Source organism: Scyliorhinus torazame, chromosome 15 (genome assembly GCF_047496885.1).
Source record: "Scyliorhinus torazame isolate Kashiwa2021f chromosome 15, sScyTor2.1, whole genome shotgun sequence".
Taxonomy (NCBI): Eukaryota; Metazoa; Chordata; class Chondrichthyes; order Carcharhiniformes; family Scyliorhinidae; genus Scyliorhinus; species Scyliorhinus torazame.
Genome location: NC_092721.1, coordinates 91,245,187 through 91,269,695, shown reverse-complemented (window position 1 = coordinate 91,269,695; position 24,509 = coordinate 91,245,187). Strand labels below are relative to the sequence as shown.

Sequence of the window (24,509 nt, the reverse complement as noted above, 5' to 3'; positions counted from 1 at the left end):
GCAGAAGGGCCAGTATCCAGCTTAAAGTTGATTGGATAATCATTGACTTGTAATACTGTGTTCCATTCCATATCAGTGTTGATGGAGTGGACTATCTTGAGAGGTGTTGATACTTCTGTGGTTCTATCATACTTCTCAATGATGCCAACAAAGAATGAGTCTTCCAAAGAATAAGCACTGTGTCATTGGAAACATTTTCTTCAAAACCTTCTTCCTTAAACTACACTTCTAACATTAATCTGTCTTGACTTTGACTTTGCAGATTTAACTGTGTATGGATCTGCACTGAGCAGCAAAGTGGTTTTGTTTGCCACATTGTGAGCAGAGCTTTCCTCGCGCAGGGCATTTTTTTCTGATTGTGGGTGGTTCCACACCTTCCATGCGTCATTACGTACACATCATCACGCTCCAAACGTCTTTGCGCATGCGCAGATCGATCTTTGTCCGTCTCGCATCTTTTAACGAAGTGCACATGTGTAGGGTTAGAATGCACGCTCAAGATGGCTGGTGTCTGAAACACGCATTTTCTTCATTTGTGACACTGCCGTAACACATTCTACCTTGAGTTTCGTTTTTGTGCCCTTTTCACAGAGAAACAATTCATTATACTGACATTTCAATAACTGATGTAACTGGCATATTTAAATCGGAGTTTCAAGCATGAAATCCTTCTGTCTCAGCAAGCGTTCCCTGAGCTTTTTATCAATTATACCAAAGACTATTTAATCCCTGATCATTGAGTCATTCAAGGCTGAGAAGTTACAAGATTAAGCTAGCAGTCTAAGATCATACACAAAGCAATCAATTGATTCACCTTTGTTTTGCATTCTTTTCTTGAAAATAAAACTCTCAAAAGTTTCATTTGTTTGAATTTTGCATCAATTGCACTATTTAAATCTGAAGCCTCGAAATGAATTTGAAACTGCTACCTGAACACTTGCCAGTTAACATCCAGTTTGCCGGTAATCCGGAGTTGTCATGGAGCTTGAGCTTTGTCCATCAGTCCTGGATTCATCGAAGTTCTGCAGTCACAGGTTGGTGCTTCGAGATTCAAATTGCTTCTTAGTTTTGTGGACTGGATCCTCGCTAAACTAAACTAGTTAGCTACAGTAGACATACCTGGTACCATGTTCTCTTACACTTTGTGGTAATATGTTGTTATTCTTTGCCTTGTGATCCAGAAAGGTCTGATGAGTTAATGATAAAGAAACCACCAATCTTTAGATTGTAGCAAAACTAAGTTATTGAATAACGATTAATTGAATAAAGTTCACACACACTACTGAGCTACAACTACGAATAAAGTAAGGTTGAATCTGCTAAACAGTAATCTATAATCTAGTATTAACTAATGATGACCCCGTGTTAACTCTCTCTCTCTAATATAAACTACTCCTCGTGCTGTGATCAATACTTTGCTAAATACCCAGCATTCCCTGAGGTCTGATATTTATACTGGGAACTGGTGGTGCCCTCTAGTGTTTGAATTACACTGAGATGTAATAATTAACCCTTCACAGGCATACCTAAATACATATCATTACAGTACCTTGTTGCCTTTCCTTCTTTTTACTCTTTCACTCTGTCCTTTCTGTGGCACTGTTCCAATTATGGCAATCAGCAAATTTGCCCTTCTTTCTATGTTATCTATGTCCTAATGCTTAGAGTCGCCAGATATCAAATGATACCATCACAAGTTTCAACCGGCTATCGGTCAAAGAGTCAAACACCAGTTAGTTATTTCAAGGTCAAGGGTACTTTATTTACACAAAATTAGTCATGCAACATAAACACTACTAGTTAACTACACCTATTGACTAAGATAACCTGTACTTAACTTTGGGCACCCGGCTTAGGCCAGAGAAACAGTGACCGCTGTTCGATTCTGGATCTATCGAGTCCGAAGGAGTAACTGCTGCTCAGCTAGGCTCATCTGTCTGGTAGCGAGCGTTGAACTTGTACTTCCTTCTGGTGTTGCTGCACTTAGAACATAGAACATAGAACAATACAGCGCAGTACAGGCCCTTCGGCCCACGATGTTGCACCGAAACAAAAGCCATCTAACCTACACTATACCATTATCATCCATATGTTTATCCAATAAACTTTTAAATGCCCTTAATGTTGGCGAGTTCACTACTGGAGCAGGTAGGGCATTCCACGGCCTCACTACTCTTTGCGTAAAGAACCTACCCCTGACCTCTGTCCTATATCTATTACCCCTCAGTTTAAGGCTATGTCCCCTCGTGCTAGCCATTTCCATCCGCGGGAGAAGGCTCTCACTGTCCACCCTATCTAACCCTCTGATCATTTTGTATGCCTCTATTAAGTCTCCTCTTAACCTTCTTCTCTCTAACGAAAACAACCTCAAGTCCATCAGCCTTTCCTCATAAGATTTTCCCTCCATACCAGGCAACATCCTGGTAAATCTCCTCTGCACCCGTTCCAAAGCCTCCACGTCCTTCCTATAATGCGGTGACCAGAACTGTACGCAATACTCCAAATGCGGCCGTACCAGAGTTCTGTACAGCTGCAACATGACCTCCTGACTCCGGAACTCAATCCCTCTACCAATAAAGGCCAACACTCCATAGGCCTTCTTCACCACCCTATCAACCTGGGTGGCAACTTTCAGGGATCTATGTACATGGACACCTAGATCCCTCTGCTCATCCACACTTTCAAGAACTTTTCCATTAGCCACATATTCCACATTCCTGTTTTTCCTTCCAAAGTGAATCACCTCACACTTCTCTACATTAAACTCCATTTGCCACCTCTCAGCCCAGCACTGCAGCTTATCTATATCCCTCTGTAACCTGCTACTTCCTTCCTCACTATCGACAACACCACCGACTTTAGTATCGTCTGCAAATTTACTCACCCACCCTTCTGCGCCTTCCTCTAGGTCATTGATAAAAATGACAAACAGCAACGGCCCCAGAACAGATCCTTGTGGTACTCCACTTGTGACAAAACTCCATTCTGAACATTTCCCATCAACCACCACCCTCTGTCTTCTTTCAGCTAGCCAATTTCTGATCCACATCTCTAAATCACCCTCAATCCCCAGCCTCCGTATTTTCTGCAATAGCCTACCGTGGGGAACCTTATCAAACGCTTTGCTGAAATCCATATACACCACATCAACTGCTCTACCCTCGTCTACCTGTTCAGTCACCTTCTCAAAGAACTCGATAAGGTTTGTGAGGCATGACCTACCCTTCACAAAGCCATGCTGACTATCCCTGATCATATTATTCCTATCTAGATGATTATAAATCTTGTCTCTTATAATGCCCTCCAAGACTTTACGCACTACAGACGTGAGGCTCACCGGTCTATAGTTGCCGGGGTTGTCTCTGCTCCCCTTTTTGAACAAAGGGACCACATTTGCTATCCTCCAGTCCTCTGGCACTATTCCTGTATCCAATGATGACATAAAAATCAAAGCCAATGGTCCAGCAATCTCTTCCCTGGCCTCCCAGAGAATCCTAGGATAAATCCCATCAGGCCCCGGGGACTTATCTATTTTCAGCCTGTCCAGAATTGCCAACACCTCTTCCCTACTTACCTCAATGCCATCTAATCTATTTACCTGGAGCTCAGCATTCTCCTCCACAACATTATCTTTTTCCTGAGTGAATACTGACGAAAAATATTCATTTAGTATCTCGCCTATCTCTTCAGACTCTACACACAACTTCCCATCCCTGTCCTTGACTGGTCCTACTCTGTCCCTAGTCAAACTTGGAGATGGCTGTGACCAGGGTACCAGGTCCAAGAGAGAACGAACACGTGGCAAACTCTTCCTCTTATACTTGGGGGTTTTCCCGCTCTTTTGGGCAGTCCTTCGGTTTGGGCCTTACTCATTGGGTGATCCCTGATCACTCTGTTCGATTCCTAACCAATAGGTGGGCTGGGATCTGGATGGCTGAGCGTGTTCAAAGGGGTTACTGACCCCGTTGTTTACGCTTCCCTTGACCAGGGAGTTGTACCAAAATGTCTGGGACTGTACCGGTTGCCAGTACCAGTCCTTTGTTTTGGTGAAGATGGGCCATCAAATGCTAATCGGCCCCATTAAAATGCTAATTGGTCGGAGTTTCGATACCGTCTGGACTTCTTGCTTACGAATATGCATTTCAGGCTCTGAGCCTGCCTGAGTCTTGCCTTGTCCATTTTACCCGCTAGGCTTTGAGAGTTTCCCTGTACCTAGTTGGAAGTGGCCATCCCAGATGGCTACAACCTACACCACATGGACTGCAATGTTTCAAGAAGGTGGCTCACCACCAGCTCCTCAAGGGCAATTAGGGATGGACAAATAAATGCTGGCCTAGCCAACGATGCCAACATCCTGTGAAAGAATTTTAAAAACATGCTTTCTCAGCAGGACTGAGGACCAGCAGCTGAGAAGCTGAAAGAAATCCTTCCTCTCTCTCTCTCCACCCAACTTACAAGTTTTTGGGCCCTGTCTGCTATTGTTTGCCTCTCACTCCATGTGCAACAGGCAAAGAAGGCATATTAAAGAAAGAAATCAACTCCACACTTGTGTCTCCAGAGGAACCGATAGACCATCTATATGGATTTTTAAACTGCCTCTGCAGTTAAAACAGAAGGCCACAGAATGAAAGCAACAAGACCGCTGGATTCAACTTGAAGTCAGCTGGGTTACCAGTTGTCAGGTGTGAAGATGGGATGGATGAAAGGCTGGCCTCGGTGCTCTGTCACTTTGTCCTAGCTGCAAATTAACCCTCAAAACAAAAAGCAGCCCTCTACGCCTTATCTTCTCACACTCCGCATCCCCATATACTCCCCATGCCCTATCCTTCCAACCTATGGCAGCTTATGCTCCCATCAACCCCCATGGCCTCTCAAACCTGTGCCCCACACCAACCCCCTCCATTGGCCCTTCAGACCCTGCATGCCAATCTGTGACTTTCTCTGAAACTCATGTCCCACCCCCCAGCCACCATCCCTTGCCCTTATACTCTCTGTGCCAACTCCCAGTATTCATCATGGGAGACCTCAGGACTCACGCTGAGATGAAACAAAATATACTTCTAAGTTTTTATTGATGAATTCACTATTTATAAAAGCACTCATTGGTTAAAAACAAGTCTATTTAAAATACTTCAAGTACATTAATCCCTTATAACAACATGCATTTGTAATCACAGCCTCACATCAAAGACTTTATAAGCACTTGAAGCTGTCAATCTTACAACGGTGAGGTGACAGGTACCCCACTCTGATAATGATAGATTGAATGATAAAGATGTGAAGTTATTACTAATCATATAATAATAACCCTCAGTCTTATGCCATCAGCAGTGTGAAATAGCAAGCATTATTTTAAGTTTGAATGGCAGGAGGTTTAAATGTGTTGATAGCTTTTTAGTTCCAATGAGTTTTGATATTTTCCCTGAGAGCTTTGACAGTTTCCTTGATAGCTTTGCAGCTACAAAAAACTAGTTCCAATGTGTTTATGCACTTGTTAATGCATATTTATGTCTACTTTTAACATTCCCAAAGGGCAGCCAACCCCTTCCCAAAGGGCACCTCACCTCATCCAAAGGTGCCCTTGAGCCTATCCAAAAGGGGGTATTCTACCTTTCCAAAGGGTACCCAACTTTCGAAAGAACGTCACACATTCTCCTGTAAGGTCTAAACTGCACAAGTTGTGTTTTGGACACCATGGACAAAATTCGATCAGATTGCACGCAGCTGCATTTTAACATGTGCAGCTGCCTCTGTGAATGACAGATGTGCAAAGTACAACCCGCCCTCATTTCTCCTGATGAAAATGGCAGGTTATGGGTTCAGGGATGGGACTTTTGATTTAAGGCCTCAGTGCCTTTCTGGAAAAGCCAGGGACCCTCTTTGTCCCCATGAAAATCCAGACCACTGTTTGAAATTTCAGTTTCCTCATGAGGTTTACGGAATTTGTCTGATTTTAGTATGTGCCCAGACCTACACAGGAGATCTTACTTTGTGTTTGCCATCTTATCTTCTAGACATTGAAGTTCAGTGACACAGACCAGACTTTGGCATGACGTGTCACACAAGGCTGACTCACCCTCCAGAATATTGCGACAGGTTGGTCCAGGCTGGAGCAGTTGCAGCTTGATTTGTATTACAGCATGATTCGGAATCTTACACGTGGGCCAGAGAGATAGCCCTACTGATACATGCCGAAGAGCTGTGAAGTATGTAAGAGTACTCTTTGGACATTTGCTTTGTATGCCGCAAATGTAACCTGCCTTGTAGCTTTAGACAAACGCCCTTTGCTCTTTCACATTGAAGTGGGATTTCCGGATTTAGGGTACAAAAGATCAAGGATTATTCATGAGACGGTATTTAGGTGACTAACTCAAGAATTTTATTTGACATTCAAACAGAAGTGTTTTACCAGAAATAATACAATAGCTTCTCAAACAATTTTATAATGGTGAACACAACAGAGTGATTGAATTCTTTTTCATGGGAGATAAAATGGTTCCTCTCCTATGCTATCCTGTTGCAATGTACGCAGTGCTGAAAAATCACTGTCAGCCTGGATTTTATATTTTTATTTAGTTTGTCGCCCAGCAATATGTGACAGTATTTCTCCTCTCTCTTAGGGTTCAGCACACAGTGCTCTTATCTTTGACTTTCTTTATCTCTCATCATTGTCTGCTGGTTTTCTTGCCTCCATATAATAAGCTCCAACACTGGATCATTAGGAATAACCTCCAATTAAATAGTGGGAAGATATAAATCACTGCCTTTAGTCCTGCCACAAACTCCATTCCCTAACTACTAACTCCACCTCTCTCCTTGGGAACTGAGACTGAGTCAGGCTGATTGAACCTTGATGTTGTATTCGATTCCGAATTGACCTTCAGCCCATTTATCCATGCTATCACTAAGACCACATATTGCCACCTCCCCTCTAGAATTCCCCAACTTCGTCTCTGCATTGGCTCATCTACTGCAGAAAGCCTTGTGCTGGATTCTCCGGCCGCGCCCGCCCGGCGACCGGAGGATCCCGCCGAGGTCAATGGACTTCTCCATTGTCCGCCTCTCGCCTGTGGCGTTCTTGCGGCAGGTGGGGCAGAAGAAATCCAGTCCCGTATGTATGGCTTCTCACCTCTAGATTTGACTCTTCCAACACACTCCTGGCCGTCTATCCTCTTAAAACTAATGCTATCCAAATCTTTGTTGCCTTTGCACCAAGTCCCATTCACTTGTAGTCCACTGGCCTGCATTGCCTTCCAGCCAAGCAATGCCCTTAATTAAAAATTCACATCCTAATTTTCAGATCCCTCCCTCCATGATCTCACCTCTCCCTGGGCTGGATTCTCCGGTCGGCGACCCCGAAATCTCGTTCAGCGAATGGCTGGACACTCCGAGTTCCTGACCAAATCTGGGGCGACGCCGCTTTTGCGATGATCCGCCCCCTCCAAAGCGGCAGTATGCCGCGCCACGTATCGGCGGCCTGAGGACATTGCCTGAGGCCCACCCTTCCGATACTCCGCCCTCGACCGGCCAAGATTCCGGCGCCGTGGTTCGCATGTTGGCTCACCCATCGGGAACCCGGCGTGGCGGCTGCGGACTCAGTTCAGCACCGCCACAGTCGGGGGAGGGCCGATCCACGGGCGGGGGACATTATTTGGAGCTGAGGGCACTGTTGGAGCGTGCGAGCCGGCCGAAAGGGGGACTATTTTCCGTGGGCCGGGTCCGCGAGCAGCCGGCAGCGTGAAGCATGGCGCGGCTGCTGCAGGCCGCCGCCATGCGCATGCACGGCCACGGACCCGGCAATTCTCTGGGGCGTATCGGCAGCTAGAGCCGGGGGCTCTATGCTGCCATCCTGCTAGCCCCCAGAAAAATGGGGAATCGGTGGCCGTTTTGCGTCAGTTGTTCAGGCGTAAAACGCCATCGTTCCCACTCCAGCGTGGGGACATAGCCCCAGAATCGGAGAATCCAGCCCCCTATCTCTGTGATCTTTTCCAAATTCCCAACCCGCCCAGATATCGGTGCTTATCTGATTCAGTCCTCTTGAATCTTCCTGATTATAATTCCTCCATCAATGGCCACTATGCTGTCAGCTGTCTAGGCCGAAACTCTGGAATTCCCTCCCTAAACCTATCTGGTTCTCTACCTCTCTTTTTTCCAAGGTTTGAGCAAGGTTTTTTCCACCTGCTTCAATCTGTGTCGCAGTTGCTAATTTTGCTTTATAATGCTCCTGTGTAGTGTCTTGGAATATTTTATTACATTAAATATGTTATACAAATACATGTTGCTGATTGTAATTTATGATTCTTTTTGATGTTACCAATTATCCAGCATGTTTTCTAATTTTAGCCAAGTTAGCTTCATCCTTTGCTCCAGGGGCATCCACCTGATGCCGCTGCCAAGGGTCTCGAGCTGCCGGCCCTGTGATGGTGCTGGCAACGCTGGGAACCACCCGCCATCCTCAGTTGGCCTGTGAGTCCCGAGGCGGACAATTAGGAGGCTGCCTCCGTTAAAACTGCTGAACCAGTCCCTCTGCCTGCATACATATGCGCTCAGGATCCCATTCCATCGTGATGTTGGGGTCCCAAAACCCATGGTAAAATCCTACCCATTAGGCTGAAGTTTTCAACCAACTTCTTTGGTCCTTTGTTGCTCACTGTCTCATCTTTAAACTGCTGGATTTAATTCTCCTGCAGCTGTTTAACTTCCCCTTCGTAACATTTATCCACGTCATTCTCTAATTCTGCTTTCATTGCTTCCACCTTTAACCATTTCTGCATTGATTTTTCATTCTTTTCATTTCCTCTATGAACTTTAAGCAAAACTGCTAATAGCTGCTTGAAGGCCTGAAATTATTTCTTCCACATTGGGCATGTGAATGATGGTCTCCACCTGACCTCAAATGCAGCCTGAAGCCCACTGTCTACGGTACACATGCAGTACACTGCCAGCTGTACAACCTCTGCATTTTACAACACAGTTCCTACAGTTCAAGTTGACTATCTCGGTCAGCTATACTAAGAAGTGATTATCCTAGTTATCGATCACTGAGACCGAGCCTTTTCACATTCCTAGCTAGTCCAGAACCTCGTCCTCACTCTGCTAGACAACTAAGTTGATTCACCCGTTGTGCCCGGCGTCATATCAGGTGCAATGCGGTGGCTGAGTCGCGCCCAACATTTATATATCAGCAGGTCTTTTGCCATGTGCTCCCTTGGAAAGCGATGTAAATGCAACTCTATCTGTAGGTGAATGTGAGTGGATTGCTGGGTGTGCATAGAGCACATTTGGTGCTGTCTTGTCTATCTGCCATTCATTCTTCTCAAGCTCACAGCTCAGATAGGGAGACTCCTATTGAGAAGCCCATTGGTTTGGTGAGAGGGGAAACAATCCCAACTGGCAGTCGAAATGGTTGGGAAATGGCCTCTGCACTGTCGAATGATCCTTCTGACTAGGTTCTTTAAATGAACGCAGGAGTCATTTTGTGCAATAGTCAGTGAAACCAATCTGAATAGTTCCCAATGGTTATTTTCATTGAAGTCAAGTGTGTCTACAATTGAAACTGGAGTGACTCCAGATGCTGAGTTTTCCTGGGTGTGAAGATCAGAGCTCAGCTTGATTTGCAAAGTTTCTGAAATATTATGTCAGACAAAGTGATGTTAACTCCTTCTAATTCCCACATCAGAATGAGTTTCCTGACCGGGAAATGTATGGGTGTGACGCATAGTGAGGAAGAGCCAGTATTAGGGATCTCCTCCCTAATTTCAATTGGAAGACAGAAGATCCAGGGTAGGCGGCTACAGGTTCTTGGAGACATGAACCTCTCAGTCACCCTGTAAGAATAATATCAAGCATCATCTCCATGTAAAATGGTCACGATTATTGTGAGTGTATATGTAAATGATGGGGGTGAATTTTCTCAGGCATCTGGAAGTTTCACCATAATGTAGGTGAAAGAGCAAGCCTCCACACGAAATGGGAGTTTTCATCAAACTTCTGCTGAAGTTAGGGCAGTGGTGTGGGACAAGCATGAAATAAATCCCCAACACCTTCTCTGAAAATAGACATCTGAGGAGCTAATGAACGCTAACATAGCAATTATTACATGTGATTCTTGTCAGGCTCCAGTTTATGATTGTTGCAATCATTTAAAGTAATCTGCTCCTCTGGCGTTGCAGGAAAGTCCTGTGTTTTATCGGTAATTTTGAAAACGTCGAATCTTACAGGCAGAAGCTTTCTGCTGAATACAAATGAGGCCAGGTATGAGAACATCACAATAGAAAGTAAGGACAGCACCATTGTGAAAGTTTTAAATGGAAACAGTTGCCGATAGGTGCCATTTTCAAAGGAAATGCCTGGATATTGAATTAGAGGTGGAATCCGAAGAAAAGGTTCGCCAGCTAATAGTCTCAAGGTTAATCCAACAAGATATCCTGCAGCTGATCCGTATGTATTTGTGTTTGGGATGAAGAGGACACAGACAAACTGCGGAAAGAGTATGGCATACACTAATTCTGCACTCAGGAACCACAGACCGTAAATTGAGTTTGTTAGAAGTGCCAATGTTGTAGCTGCAGCTCCACACAGAATTACTGTAGTTCGCATAACCCAAATCACTTCTTTTTCAGCAGCCTGTTGACAAAATAATATGTTTGATTAGTGAAGCTTGATTAAACTTTGCTTTTATCATTAAATGCCAGCATGCTCGAGCATGGTTCATGGCCGTGAGTCTCCATTTCACTATTTCCCAACCACAGCCATTACCTGGTGGACAAGCACTGATCAGAACCCTTCCCAACGGGGAGGGTAAATCAGAGGGGCCATCACTTTGCATAACTCCATTGCAATAGTAGCTTCCTGTTTTCTCAGTCGAGGAACATCTGTATCATGCAGTGACCAATAGCTGGGAATAAATTCAAAAGCAGAGGAGCTCAAATAGAGATGACACAATTAAAATAGTCACCCAACACTTAATGGGAGTTTTTTTAACAATGACCTTGTACCCCCATAGACTCCAGGTATTTCATGAGGGTTGTATGAGTTCATGAGGGTTCCTCAGTACAACTGGAAGAATGAGATAGTGTGAGTGGGGAGTTTATATCCAGAACTACAATAGTCAGACCATCACATGTTATTTATATACTATTATAACATATATAAATTAATATTTGCTCTCAGAATGTGGGCAACACCAGAAAATCTGCCTTTATTGTCCATCCCTAATTGCCCGTTGAAAGGTGGGGGATTGGCCTTTTAGAACTTTTGTGTTTGGTCCCTTGTACTTTATAAAGTAACTCACCAAACACTTTGATATGTCCAAACCAAGATCCTTTTATTGTGTCTCGTGTGGTAAGATGGTAATCTGATTCAGCGCACGTTATCATGGAGGCTATTCCTCTGAAACATACACCTAGCACTGACCAATTACATGTACGTCTTATTACCCTCTCAATCTTCTTCCCAAGATGGCCGGATGTGCCTCCCTTTATATCCGGGTCCCAGGTCACATGGCCTTGGTCTGGAGACCACATGGTGTGCTTGTACTGCCACCTGCTGGTTGGAGGTCACACACCATCCAATTATGATATAGTCCATAGACATATTACCACAACAACCACTGCAGTCCTTGTGGTGATAAGGGATGGCATAAAGCAAATGGTTTAGTCATCATGGACTGTTCCTCCATTATATGGGCCCCCACTATCCACTTATTTGTGCTGGTTTTCATTAAAGAATCAATGAAAGACTTGAATTTATATAGCACCTATCACAGCCGCAGGATGTCCCAAAGTGCTTTACAGTCAATGAAGAACTTTCTAGATACAAATAAAATTCTTGCTACAAATAAAATTCCCTTTAAGCCTAAGCTGAGGGACACATTTTTTTGAACTGGGCCTACTACTTGTCTGCTGTTGATCGACTTGCCATACCAAAAACAGCTTGACTTATAAACCAGCTTCAGGATTTTTTGTCAGCAATGTTTCTTGATGTGTGTAATGCATTTTCTGGTTTTCAGCAAAAGATTGTTTATTTATTTATATTTTATTCGTTCATGGGACTTGAGTGTCACAGGCTGTGCCAGCATTTATTGCCCATCCCTAATTGCTCTTGAGTGGGCAGTGAAGATTCAACCGCATTGCTGTGGGTCTGGAGTGGCATGTAGGTCAGACCAGGTAAGGACGGCAGATTTCCTTCCCTAAAGGGCATTAGTGAACCAGGTGTGTTTTTCCGACAATCGACAATGGCTTCATGGTCATCATTAGACGTTTTTAATTCCAGGTTTTTATTGAATTCAAATTTCACCATCTGCAGTGATGGGATTTGAATCTGGGTCCCCAGAGCAATACTCTGGGTCTCTGGTTCACTAGTCCAGTGACATTGCCACTACGGCACAGCCTCACCACTACCACGATATCATCGCCTCCCCACACCACTACGCCATTGCCTCCCCACTGTATGAAGAACTGTAACTCAGAAGGTTAAATATGTATGGTAAATTTCATGATGGTGAAAATTGACAGGTCTCTGGTGGATTAATACTGCCTTGCCTTTCCTCATTGCATGTTTTACTTGTGTGGTGATTCCGTAATGTGTATCTGTGCACAAGTGATCTCAGCTTCCTAGCTGTGTGTTTTCATCCCATTCACTTATCTCCCTGGCCCTTCAAACACGTTTTTCAGGATGTTTCAGGAATGCCAGGTTGACTTGTTCAATATACACAGCCAGTGAAGGTCGTTGGCTGTCTGTTGTCTGCTGAGCACTTTCCTGGCTTGTGGGGACAGAGGCAGAAGACATTGGGCAGAGGTGGTAAACAAAGGAGGGAGCAAGTTCCAAGCTTTATGGATGGAGTCAGCTCAAGCACTTCAACTGCATGGTGAAGCAGCAGCGTCATTCATATCCCTTGATGAACCTGGATGAGAGCTTGCACAAGTTCCCCAGTCCCTTTACGTCCATTGCTTCACTGGGGCACAATTGGCACGTTAGTTAGGCTGTAGGCCCCAGGCTTCAACATATCAGGCGCCCAGCATTATATTTTCAGTCGGGCTTGGTACCAAATAAGCCAATGACTTATTTTAACAAAGATAAAGTCGTCAGGTCCTATAACAATTACTCTTAACTGTGGCAGCTCACTCACCTCTGAATCAGAAGGTTGTGGAAAAGACTGAAATAGAAAGAAACTAGGCTGGCAGTCCAGTCTTGAACTATTGGAGCTGCTGTCTTTTCAAATGAGACTTTAAATTGTGTCCCTGTCTGCTGTCTCAGGTAGATATGAAAGACTCCATGACACGAGAACAGTAGGCAAATTATCCCCACTTTCTAATGTTTACTTCTCAGTCAAAGTCTCTAAAATAAGTTTATCTGGTCATCATCACCTTGCTGTTTGTGGGGTTTGTTGGAAATAATTAGCTGCCACATTTCTTGCCTTGCAACTATGCCTGCACTTCTAAAATACTTCACTGGTGATAAAACATCTCGGGACATCCTGAGGTTGTGAAAAGTGCTGTGTAAATGTGAGTCTTTTCCTTTTTTTCATGGGGCAGATGTCACACAAACAACAATAAGAGCAAGAAAGTCTTCATATGTTGCTCAACTTCACTTTATTTTGACAAGCTAACGAGGATGGGGGAGTGGGGACTGAAGGTTCAACTAATGGGTGCTGATGAACACCTACCCCAGTTCTTGTACAGGAGGGTGGGGGTGTCGGTGGAGAAGCCATGGGGAAGTGAACAAATTTGGGGGCTGGACATTTTGGGGGGAGAGGGTGACGGTGTGAAAAGGCTGCTGGTGGAGGTAACACAGCCCACCTTCCTGCCTGAGGCTTGAACACAGTTCATTTCCAGGCTTCCCCCTGCCCCTAAAGGCCTCCTGCCTGTCTGAAAATTGAGGCTGGGCGGAAAGCGGCCCTTCAGTGGTTAATTGGGCCTCAACTGGGACAAGAATGGGCAGGCCAGCCTAGGCCTTGCCCATCCTAGTGTATAAAGTTGCGGAGAGCATGGGGTGGGTGGGAGCCTGGTGGAAGGCTATTTGAGAAATTCTAAGATCACCCCCACCCCACCCCCATGTCAGCAGGGGAAGGTTAAATTCTGACCCATTTATCTTCTTAGTAAGTGAAGTAGAAAGCTTACATTTCAATATTCATATCATGGTTGATTCCGCAGTAGAGCGCTGAGTAGCACTCATACGGAGAATGGGTCAGATTTTCTGTTCATTATGTTGACAGGCCACACTGTGCCAGCCACTACGAGCATTGCTCTACACTAAGAGGGCTCGATTGTCTATTCCTTTTCTAAATAGTTCAAACAGATACTCACCGTTTTCCTAATAATAGTCTTGTAGATATTACGCGCAAACATTGAACTTGCTGATAAAAGTGATGAATCTGCTGATGACATAACTGCTGCTGAAAGAGCACCGATTCCCAATACGGAAATATAAACAGGGCACAGATACTGAAGGACAATGGGTAATATCATGCTTGATTCCTGTCTTTCATTTGGAGTTGGCAAGCCATAGTCTGTTTGATTCCAATCTGGAAGATATAAGACAATTTGCTTTTAGATCAGTAATTTCTGACTATGAAATCATGAAGCCTGATTAATAAATATTTGACAAGTATGGAAAATCCCTGAGCACTATGTTCTGGAAGGGTATGAAGGAGATTCTCATTCAGGCGGGCAGTATTTAATAGCGGCGACAGGGAGACCTGCTGGAGATATAGGGAGAGTCCCATGTACCCTCTTCTTGGGAAGGCATGCAGAATGAAGTGACAGTCAGGCCTTCCCCGGGGGTTCCGCCCACTGACTGCTGCTGGTCAATCAGAGGCCAGGGGCTTTTCATTAGTCGGCAGCTGAAGGGAGAGGCAATACAATTGCTGTTGTTGGTACTTCACACATCTGGGGCGGGATTCTCCGACCCCCGCCAAATTCTCTGGCACCGCAAATTCGGCGGGGGCGGGAATCGTGCCGCGCCAGTCGGCAGGCCTCCCCCGGCGATTCTCCGGCCCGCGATGCGTCAAAGTCCCGCTGCTGTCATGACAGACCCGCCTGCGGGAATCAAACCACCTACCTTACCGGCGGGACTGGCGGCGCAGGCGGGCTCCGGGGTCCTGGGGGGGGCGCGGGGCGATCTGGCCCCGGGGGGTGCCCCCATGGGTGCGATCGGGGCCCATCGATCCGCGGGCAGGCCTGTGCCGTGGGGGCACTCTTTTCCTTCCACCTCGGCTATAGCCTCTGCGATGGCCGATGCAGAAGTGACAAACCCCCCCCCCCCCCGCGCATGCGCGAGGATGACGTCAGCAGCCACTGACGCTCCCGCGCATGCGTAGACTTCTGCCAATCACCGCAGTCCCTTCGGCCCCGGCTGGCGTGGCGCCAAAGGCCTTTCCCGCCAGCCGGTGGCACGCCAACCACTCCGGCGCGGGCCTAGCCCCTCAAGGTGAGGGCTTGGCCTCTAAAGGTGCGGAGAAATCCGCACCTTTGGGGCGGCCCGACGCTGGAGTGGTTCCCGCCACTCCATCCCGCCGGGACCCCACGCCCCGCCGGGTAGGGGAGAATCCCGGCCCTGATCACCATGGACCCAGCCCAGGTGAGTGATGGTGGAGTTGTGGGATGGGGGTGTCGCGGGGGAGGGTGTTGGAAGGAGAGTGGCACCAAGGGCAGTTGGGGATCTCTCATTGGACCTCCCTTTACTGATTCCAGGTTGACCAGGTCAAGGGACTCTCTGGGAGCCGGCAAACAACCCGAACAGAGTTTATCTTTCAGGCTGCCTGCTTCATGATTCTCCTGCCCGCTGCATCAATTGCCCACTTATGGGCCTCAATTGCTTCAGGCCAGAAAGGCCTTCCATTGGCCTTCCCATCACACACTTACTCGGTGCAGTGACAGGAACAGGGCGAGATCCCCACCAGCTGCTCTCCTGTACTTATTAAATGCCTCTGCCAAAGGAGAGCACATTACAGTTTGCCCACAATGAACTCTTCATCTCAGACGTGCAGTTAACTACAAACCTCAGAACAGATCTTTGATATTCCTCCACAGGAAGGGAAAGGGTTGGGCGTTGAGGGTGATTGGGGATATCAAAGGTATTAATTAGCACTCCTCCCTATAATGGAATGAAACGGAGGGTGGGCTTTTTGAAAATATTTTCTTCACCTCTTTCTTCCCTCCTTCCCTTCTCACCCTCCATACGCAGCTCCATCACCCCTCCCAAGAGATATCGTTGGCCCTTCACAGGCTGCTGATGCCTGAAATTCCAACCCCTTTCCTGACTCCTGGTGTTGTCAGTGCATCCTGAGAAACATGCTGCGAGTACCAGAAAAAACATCGAACTGGGCCTCCAGCATATCATCAGGCAAACCTAGTTTATTTGCAGTGTCTATATACAGTGCTTAGGAGCATTGGCCTCAACGAGATTGTACTTGAATTGCATTTCAGTAGCGTAGTAGGCCCATATCTGAATCTAATGTGTCCACGCCTCCTGTTTCTCGCGTCGACGTGAGTGAGCCAGGACAGATTTTTGGAGATATGCACCCCTAGGAATTTGAAGCTGTCAACCATCTCCACCTCGGCCCCGTTGATGCTGACAGGGGTGTGTACAGTACTTTGCTTCCTGAAGTCAATGACCAGCTCTTTAGTTTTGCTGGCATTGAGGGAGAGATTGTTGTCGCTGCACCACTCCACTAGGTTCTCTATCTCCCGCTTGTATTCTGACTCGTCATTATTCGAGATCCGGCCCACTATGGTCGTATCGTCAGCAAACTTGTAGATGGAGTTGGAACCAAATTTTCTCTCCTTTCTTTCTCAGGCACACCTGGAAAGTAACTCAGGGAGTCCTCCGACTAGGCCCAACAATCGAGTTCTTCCAGCAAAATAGGTGTGTTTTCTGATGTTATAATTGAAGAGCCATCTCAGCTTTCAGCCACACTCTCCACCAGCACAGAGACACACAACTCGGTGGGATCTAGATTTAGGGAGGCATCGGGATCACAATCTGGTGAGAGCCTCACTCTCTCTGATCCACAGCAGACAGAACAGGAATGCCCCAGGGTTCAGGCACTCGGAGGATTGCTGGAGGACAGGAATTTGCAGAGTCCCAGTGAGCTGATGGGCCTCTGGACTCGGTCATCCCTCAGTTGCTGGGACTCCAAAGGCAAAGCCAGGAACATCAGGAGGGGATGTCAGAAAAACTCCCTCAGGTTGAGATACGGAACAGAGAGTCCTTCTGCCTAAAGTTGATAGTGTCGACACTCCAACTCAACGAGGTCAACACAGCGAGGGTGGCAACCACAGTGCAGATCTTGGTGTGAGACATTTGTCCTGCACTGCTGCTGCAGAACATGCACTTGATGGTGCAGGCACTTGTGGGGAATCCACGAGTGCCAATGTCAGAGGGCGATAGGGCTTCTCAAGCTCACCCCAGCTGCCCCTCTATCCCAAGGAGGAATCAAGGGGTCCTCGGGAACCCATTGGGAAGAGGAGAATGTGATGCATGAGCTGGGATTATCCACCCAGGTGACTCCAGGAGAGTCCTTCCCACCCAAATTCTCTCTTCCTGTGACTGCCTCAGTTCAAGCTCCACAGGCTGAGAAGGGTGGCACTGCCACATTGAAGGACCCTGAGAGCAGGCCATGGCCCGCCTGGTTTTGGCCCTCCAGAAGACCTTTACAGACAACAGGAAGTGGCAGACTGCAGGCTGCAGTAGATGTTGGGGATGCACCAAGACATAGCGGCAGGGTTAGAAAGGTTAAGTAGCTTTAGTTGCATAGCCTAGGCCTGGGTGTTAAGCATTTGCAGATAGTGTTCACTTCTGTAAAAGGACTCTCACTGATTGCACCCTTTCTATTGCTGCTTGTTCTGATGACCTGTGTTCCTCTAATCCCGGCCTGAAAACTGGATTCCTGTACCAGAAAAAGCCAAGGGCTCATTCCAGCACTTCCTCCATGTATTTTGTGCAAGATTCCCAGCACATTGGTCGTGTCCCTTCACAGTGACTGAACATATCAGTCATACTTGTATCTCATAGGCAATGAAGATGTCTCCCACAAAGTACAGGTTTAACGTCACTCATTGTTCACGTGCGTTCTTTTGAGCTCTGGCTGCTAACTGCACCCCCCCCCCCCCAACCTCCTCCATAGGAACAGGAGTCACCGAAACCGCGTATGTTATTCACAATTAAGAACACGCACTGTCAGCCGGGAAGCTTGCACAGGTTTACAACTCAGCTACAAAGTCAGTGAACTAGGGAGCTCAGAAATAACAATAGCATTCAGGGCAGAATTCCCAAATCTGTTCAGAGGTCTGGGGAAGTTGAAAACAGTCCATCACATCGCAGATGCAATCAGACGCAGAACCAACATGCTTGTTCACCCCAAGGAGAGTTCGATACTCACTTTTACCGAAAGCAAAATTGGTTAAATTCTGGCATCATCTCACCTGTCACCAAACTCACAAACTGGTACCAAACATAGTTTGTGTACCAGAGCTCCAAGTGGTTCAGTCTGCATTGATGTTGGCCTTATAGCATTAAACAAGGAGTGGAAAGGGAAATCCATCCAATGGCATCTGTGGATGAGATCCTGGAAAAGCTAGAAAAAAGCACTACTTTTACACTGTTGAATACAAACAGCAGCTTCCCTTTATGACCTTCGAACACGGAATCCAAACATCTGTCTCCATTTATCACACATCTGGGGAGATATGGGGCGGGATTCTTCATTGCCCGATGCCAAAATCGTGAACAGCAATCGGGCGGAGAACAGCTCCTGACGGCGAAATCGCGGCAGGCGCCAGTTTGGTGGCGAATTGCGATGCTCCGCCCCCTCCAAATCGTCATAACTGCGACAGGTGCCACGCGCCTTTGCGACCGCGTCCGCATCTCATTATCAGGTCCACTCGTGTCCGATGGACCGAGTTCCCGACGGCGCGGGCCAGATGTCGTCTCAATAGTTCTGAGCCTGGCGTGGAGACTATAGAGAGGGCGTACGGACAGTGTCCACTAACGCCATACATGACTGACAGTCGTGCCGCTGGCCGGGGGGCTTATGCCGGAGCTGGGGGGGGGGGGGGGGGGGGGGGCGGGGGGAGTAGTGGGGTGTGCTTGGGAGGTGGGGTCGGGTTGGACGGGTACACGGTCCAGCACAACCTGCGCCATCTTTTCAGCCGCGATCAGTGAGTGTGGGGGGGGTGTAAGTTTATGCGCGGCTGCAGCTTGTCAGCCCTACGTGTATCCAGCTCAGACGTGCCGATTCTCCCACTGTTTTCCGCATGTTCCACGGGTGTTTCATGCAGCAGCAGTGCTAGCCCCTCACCGGTAGAGGAATCGGTGTGGGTGTGGCGGCCGATTTTTCCGTCGTGGAACTCCCCGGATCTTCCATTGGCATCAGCACTTAGCCGCAGGAGCGGAGAATCCAGTCCATGGTTTTAATTGTCTACCAATTGGAATCGCATCGGTTCCAGACATTTTTCAGAAAACAATGCCAACCTTTTTGGAGGTATTAAAAGGGTCATCCCCCATATGGATAACATCCAGATCCACAGGTTCACCACACTGTAACATGATACAAGAGTTGCAACACTTGGAAGAAGCAAGGCTGACTCACAGCAACAAGTGTGAGTTTTCATAACACACTTTTAGAATTTACAGCACAAACACAGAAATCACTGGACAATCTCAACAGGCCTGCCAGCATCTGTGGAGAGAGAAGGGAGCTCACATTTCGAGTCTGGAAAACTCTTTGTTAAAGCTGACAAAGATGCTGTGAGACCTGTTGAGATTGCCCAATAGTTTCTGTTTTTGTTTCAATTCAGTCATCTGCAGTAATTTGCTTTTATCTTCACGTTTAAAATTTCCAGGACACATTCACGAATCAGGCATCAAGGCTGAATCCCAAAAGACGAAGCCAATCACAGATTTTCCATCACCCGGCAACGTTTCGGAGCTCCAACGCTTTATGGAGATAGTCAATCAGGAAGTGAAGCTCCACCCTCAGTAGGCACGTGTGAAGGAACCACAATGAGACCTGCTCGGACAAAATCAGGCATAGTGCAGGAAGAACATCAACAAACACTGTTCCAGAATATCAAGAATATGCTTATTTCAACAGACATATTGGCACAGTATGACCGGAAGCTGCCCACAGTAGTTGCTGTGAATGCATCAGTGGCTGGACTAGGAGCAGTATACTTCCAAATCCAGAAAGGTGGAATCTGTAGACCAGTATATTCTCAATCTAAGTTATTGACCAAAACAGAACAAAGATATGTTGTAAACAAGAAGGAGCCATTGGCAGTCACATAGGCATATGGTCTACATCAATGACCATAAGCCATTAGTTAGCTTATTAAACATCAAGGAACTAACAATGATGCTACCTAAAGCCCAGAGATTCCAACTTAGGCTCATGATGTTCAATGTTACAACTGTACAAGGCAAGCAGCAACAATAGCAACAGCATTGCTAGAATCAAAGAGCTCACCAGCTAAAAAATTCCGACAGCAATCACATAGAGGTTGAATTAAATATGACAAGCACAGAATACAAATGACAAATGTGTTAAAATTAGAGAATATTTCAAAAATAGATAACCAGAATATGTTTGTCACAATCTCATCCTGAAATTGTACTTTGAGCAACGCAGATATCTCAGTATTGTGCACGGCTTATTAATCAACAATAAGAGGTAGGTCACATCAAGTGTCCTCCGTCTCTCAATCCATCAAATAATACACCAGGGATACCTAGGCATTACAAAGTGTTATGCTAGGACGTGAAATTCAGTTTGGTGGTCAGGAATCTCAAAATCACGACAGGACATAACTACAGAGCAAAAGGTGCCCTTGATGATATCCTTATTTCCATCCAGACCCTGGAAACATCTCGGAATGGACCGTTTCAAGCTCAAGGGGAAGACATTCCTCATAGTTGTTGACTATTATTCCAGGTGGATTGAGGTTCAACATCTTCAGTTAACAACCTCACAAACAGACATAGCAGTCCAGATCTTAGCATTTCAGATAATGGTCCATAGTTTGTGAATGAAAGGTTCAAGAAATTTACGTAAGCCTATGGATTTGTCCACAAAACTAGTTTCCCCAGGTAGCCACAAGCAAATGATAAGGCTGAGAGAGGAGTAAGAACAGTCAAAGATTAACACTGTTGAGCCAACGTTCTACATCACTTCCAAAAGCGTTGGCTCTGACACACTAATGGGAAGAAGGCTATGGACTCATTTTCCTGTCCTTCCACACAGGCTCATGTTATGTCTAAAAACCACTGACATCAAGAGAGTAAGGGAGAATGGGGGGATGAGTATCATGCAAATCAGACAAAGAATTACAGTCACCGCCTAGAGTTCATGAGTTATCAGAACTCCAACCAGGAGAACTAGACTGGATTAGAAACAGAACAAAGAAGGCCAAGTATTGGAAAAAACAGAAAGGCCAAGACTGCGGCTGAAATTCTCCACCTGTTGGCAGCACACCCCCTCCGCAAGTTTCCCATTGACAGTGGGGTGATCAGAGAATCCCGCCGCCAGTGAACCCGCGCCTCCTCCCGATGGCTTGAAACATGCAGTTGGGGGCTGGAGAATCACACCCCTTTATCTTGTTGAGACTGAGAATGGGATAGCGAAAAGAATTAGAACAAGAGCACTCATATCAACAACGAGAAGACAATCAATTGAATGGACTCATTATCCATATGTTCAGGAAGTCAACCTGAACAGAGGACCAACATTCTCTGAAGATTCACATGCTACTCTACAGAGTCCGAGAGAAAACATTGAGATCCCAGAATCCGAAACAACTTCCGAGAGTGAACAATGTTGGGGAGATTGGTGAAATCACCATGATGTTTATCTCTGTGAACCAGAGATGAAGACAGAGAGATGTTGAATAATATAAATAGCATTTATTGAGTCAGAGATTTTGGGTGGGGGGGTGATGGATTAATGTGAACTATGTAAATGCCTGGGGCAGGATTCTCCGCCCCGCCGCACCACATTTCTGCCTCACCACGCCGGTGGGATGCTCCGTTATGCCGGACGGTTAATGAGGTTTCCCATTGTGGGGCAGCCCCACGTCGTCGGGAAACCCCCGGATGCCAGCAAAACGGAGCATCCTGCCGACGGAGAATTCCGTCCCTGGACTTTCATTCCAGGCTGAAGTTCTATGGGGGGGGGCTGTTTCCTGCCGTGGAGCCCGGTGGTAATTTGCACAAAATGACAAGATGCTGAGCTCATTAAATATGCAGTTGGTGGTTTCCTGACGTATTGCGCAGTGGGGCAGATATGCCCCACCATCATATCCGGGGTCATATTTAAAAGGCACCCAGACATCAACTTCCTTGTCACAAACCCACCATGAAAGGAGGAGATGGCCAACCCCACCAATTTCGGGGAGCTCTGGCTCCCAGATTCATCGATGCTTCCCTCAAAGTTCTGCTCAATACAGTGGAGGCCAGGAGGGGCGTCCTGTACCCCAAGGATGGAAGGAGGAGGCTGAACTGTGTGCCCAACCCTGCATAGGAGGAATTCGCCAGGCTGGTCAGTGCCTAAGGACTCCATCAGAGTACAGCCCTGCAGTACTGGAAATGGATGAATGCCCTAATCTACACCACCATGGTAGGTGAACGCTTAACTGCTTACATCTATCCCATTGAATGGTAGACAGAACATGGACCACAGGGGCACAATAAGGTAACGCCTCAAAGCTCCACTGAAGTCCATCTAGTCTGCAGGTGAAGAGGCCACTGTGGCTCCCACACAGAGAGTTCAGAGGCTGACTGCAAATGGGGAGGAAGAGGGTTACATAGAACATAGAACATAGAAAATACAGCACAGAACAGGCCCTTCGGCCCACGATGTTGTGCCGAACGTTTGTCCTAGATTAATCATAGATTATCATTGAATTTACAGTGCAGAAGGAGGCCATTCGGCCCCTCGAGTCTGCACCGGCTCCTGGAAAGAGCACCCTACCCAAACTCAACACCTCCACCCAACACCAAGGGCAATTTTGGACATTAAGGGCAATTTATCATTGGCCAATTCACCTAACCTGCACATCTTTGGACTGTGGGAGGAAACCGGAGCACCCGGAGGAAACCCACGCAGACACGGGGAGGACATGCAGACTCCGCACAGACAGTGACCCAAGCCGGAATCGAACCTGGGACCCTGGAGCTGTGAAGCAATTGTGCTATCCACAATGCTACCATGCTGCCCTTCAGAACAAATAAATCTACACTATATCATTTTACCGTAATCCATGTACCTATCCAATAGCTGCTTGAAGGTCCCTAATGTTTCCGACTCAACTACTTCCACAGGCAGTGCATTCCATGCCCCCACTACTCTCTGGGTAAAGAACCTACCTCCGATATCCCTCCTATATCTTCCACCTTTCACCTTAAATTTATGTCCCCTTGTAATGGTTTGTTCCACCCGGGGAAAAAGTCTCTGACTGTCTACTCTATGAGAGCAACAGTAAGCAGTACTAATGACTTGTCTCTGAGAGCCATACTCTTCTATCTGTATGGACACACTGCCCTGGAGGCTTTTGCCCTAGACACCTTCTGGTTAACAGGAAGTGCATAAATCTGATGGCACACAGACCAGTGGGTTATTTGTAAGACTGGAAACATGAGAAAGAAACCTGAAACCCAGTTGCTCTCAACCCCATGGCCACTCTTCCCCCAGGAAAGGTTATGGCACAACAGGAGAGAGGGAGAGAAGATAGGAGGGCACTGCCTGAACTGAGGAGCCCCACAGAGTTTGAGGAACAGGCAGCCAAGCTGGCAGCGGAGGACCCAGACTGAGCTTGTGCAGATGGAAAGGTCGCCACGAGGCCTCCATACAGTAAGGGTCCATGCATAATGTAGTCACATAGAAACCTAAGGGTCAAGCATTCCTCCATATTGGAGGCAGCTCACGCAGTCACTCACCCTCTCCTCTCTCACTGACAGGCGCTAGCTGGAAGAGGGCAAGGCCAGAGGAAGAAGTCCCACAGCAGGACAGCCAAAGCAAGTCAGTGCCTTCCAGGCCTCAGGTCTCCAGAGGACACCCGCCAAGGTGATCCAAAACAATAAGTCAAAATGGTCAGCAGCTGCCTCCATCCCTTCTCAGGATGTCGGGGGAACACCTAGGAGAAGTGGTAAGCAATGAGAAATTTTAAGAAGCTATGGTTTCACATGTTGCACTATAGTTGTTAATCTTCTTACATTTTTGTAAATAGACTACACTTGCACTTCAATGAGGTCTGATGTGGGTTAATTAATTGCAATTTGTAGTTGTTAAGCTTGTGCACACCCCAGGCTGGGTCTATGTCACCCAGAATCATGCCTGTGCAGGGAGGAAAAGGACCTTTGCCAGGGCATTTGTGACCATGTGCAAGAAGCCTCCCACATGCTGAGCCTTTGTCCTTCACACATACATCCATCCCAATGGCCTAGCATTGTAAGTACTACACTCTGGGGTTCTCCTTCAGTTGTCCAATTGATCTGACCTGCCGCTCCGCCTGCAC

At 46.8% G+C, this 24,509-nt stretch overlaps 2 protein-coding genes across 4 annotated transcripts in view; both read right to left on the bottom strand.

Moving 5' to 3' along the window:
* The window catches only part of vstm5 (V-set and transmembrane domain containing 5), a 179,526-nt gene extending 173,319 nt beyond the window's left edge, over positions 1 to 6,207 (bottom strand). The window contains exon 1 of one of the 2 annotated variants that reach the window (XM_072476430.1): positions 6,077 to 6,207. The gene's annotated coding sequence lies outside the window, so the exon portion shown is untranslated. The remainder of the gene's footprint in view (positions 1 to 6,076) is intronic. The other variant, XM_072476431.1, reaches the window with a different exon arrangement.
* Positions 6,208 to 6,356: 149 nt separating this feature from the next.
* The window catches only part of LOC140391684 (high affinity choline transporter 1-like), a 57,193-nt gene continuing 39,040 nt past the window's right edge, over positions 6,357 to 24,509 (bottom strand). For both annotated transcript variants that reach the window (XM_072476427.1, XM_072476426.1), the window contains exons 8-9: positions 14,307 to 14,524; positions 6,357 to 10,626 (exon numbers count right to left, since the gene is read on the bottom strand). In XM_072476427.1, coding sequence (XP_072332528.1) covers positions 10,096 to 10,626; positions 14,307 to 14,524 — 749 coding nt within the window. In that variant the 3' untranslated portion in view covers positions 6,357 to 10,095. The remainder of the gene's footprint in view (positions 10,627 to 14,306; positions 14,525 to 24,509) is intronic.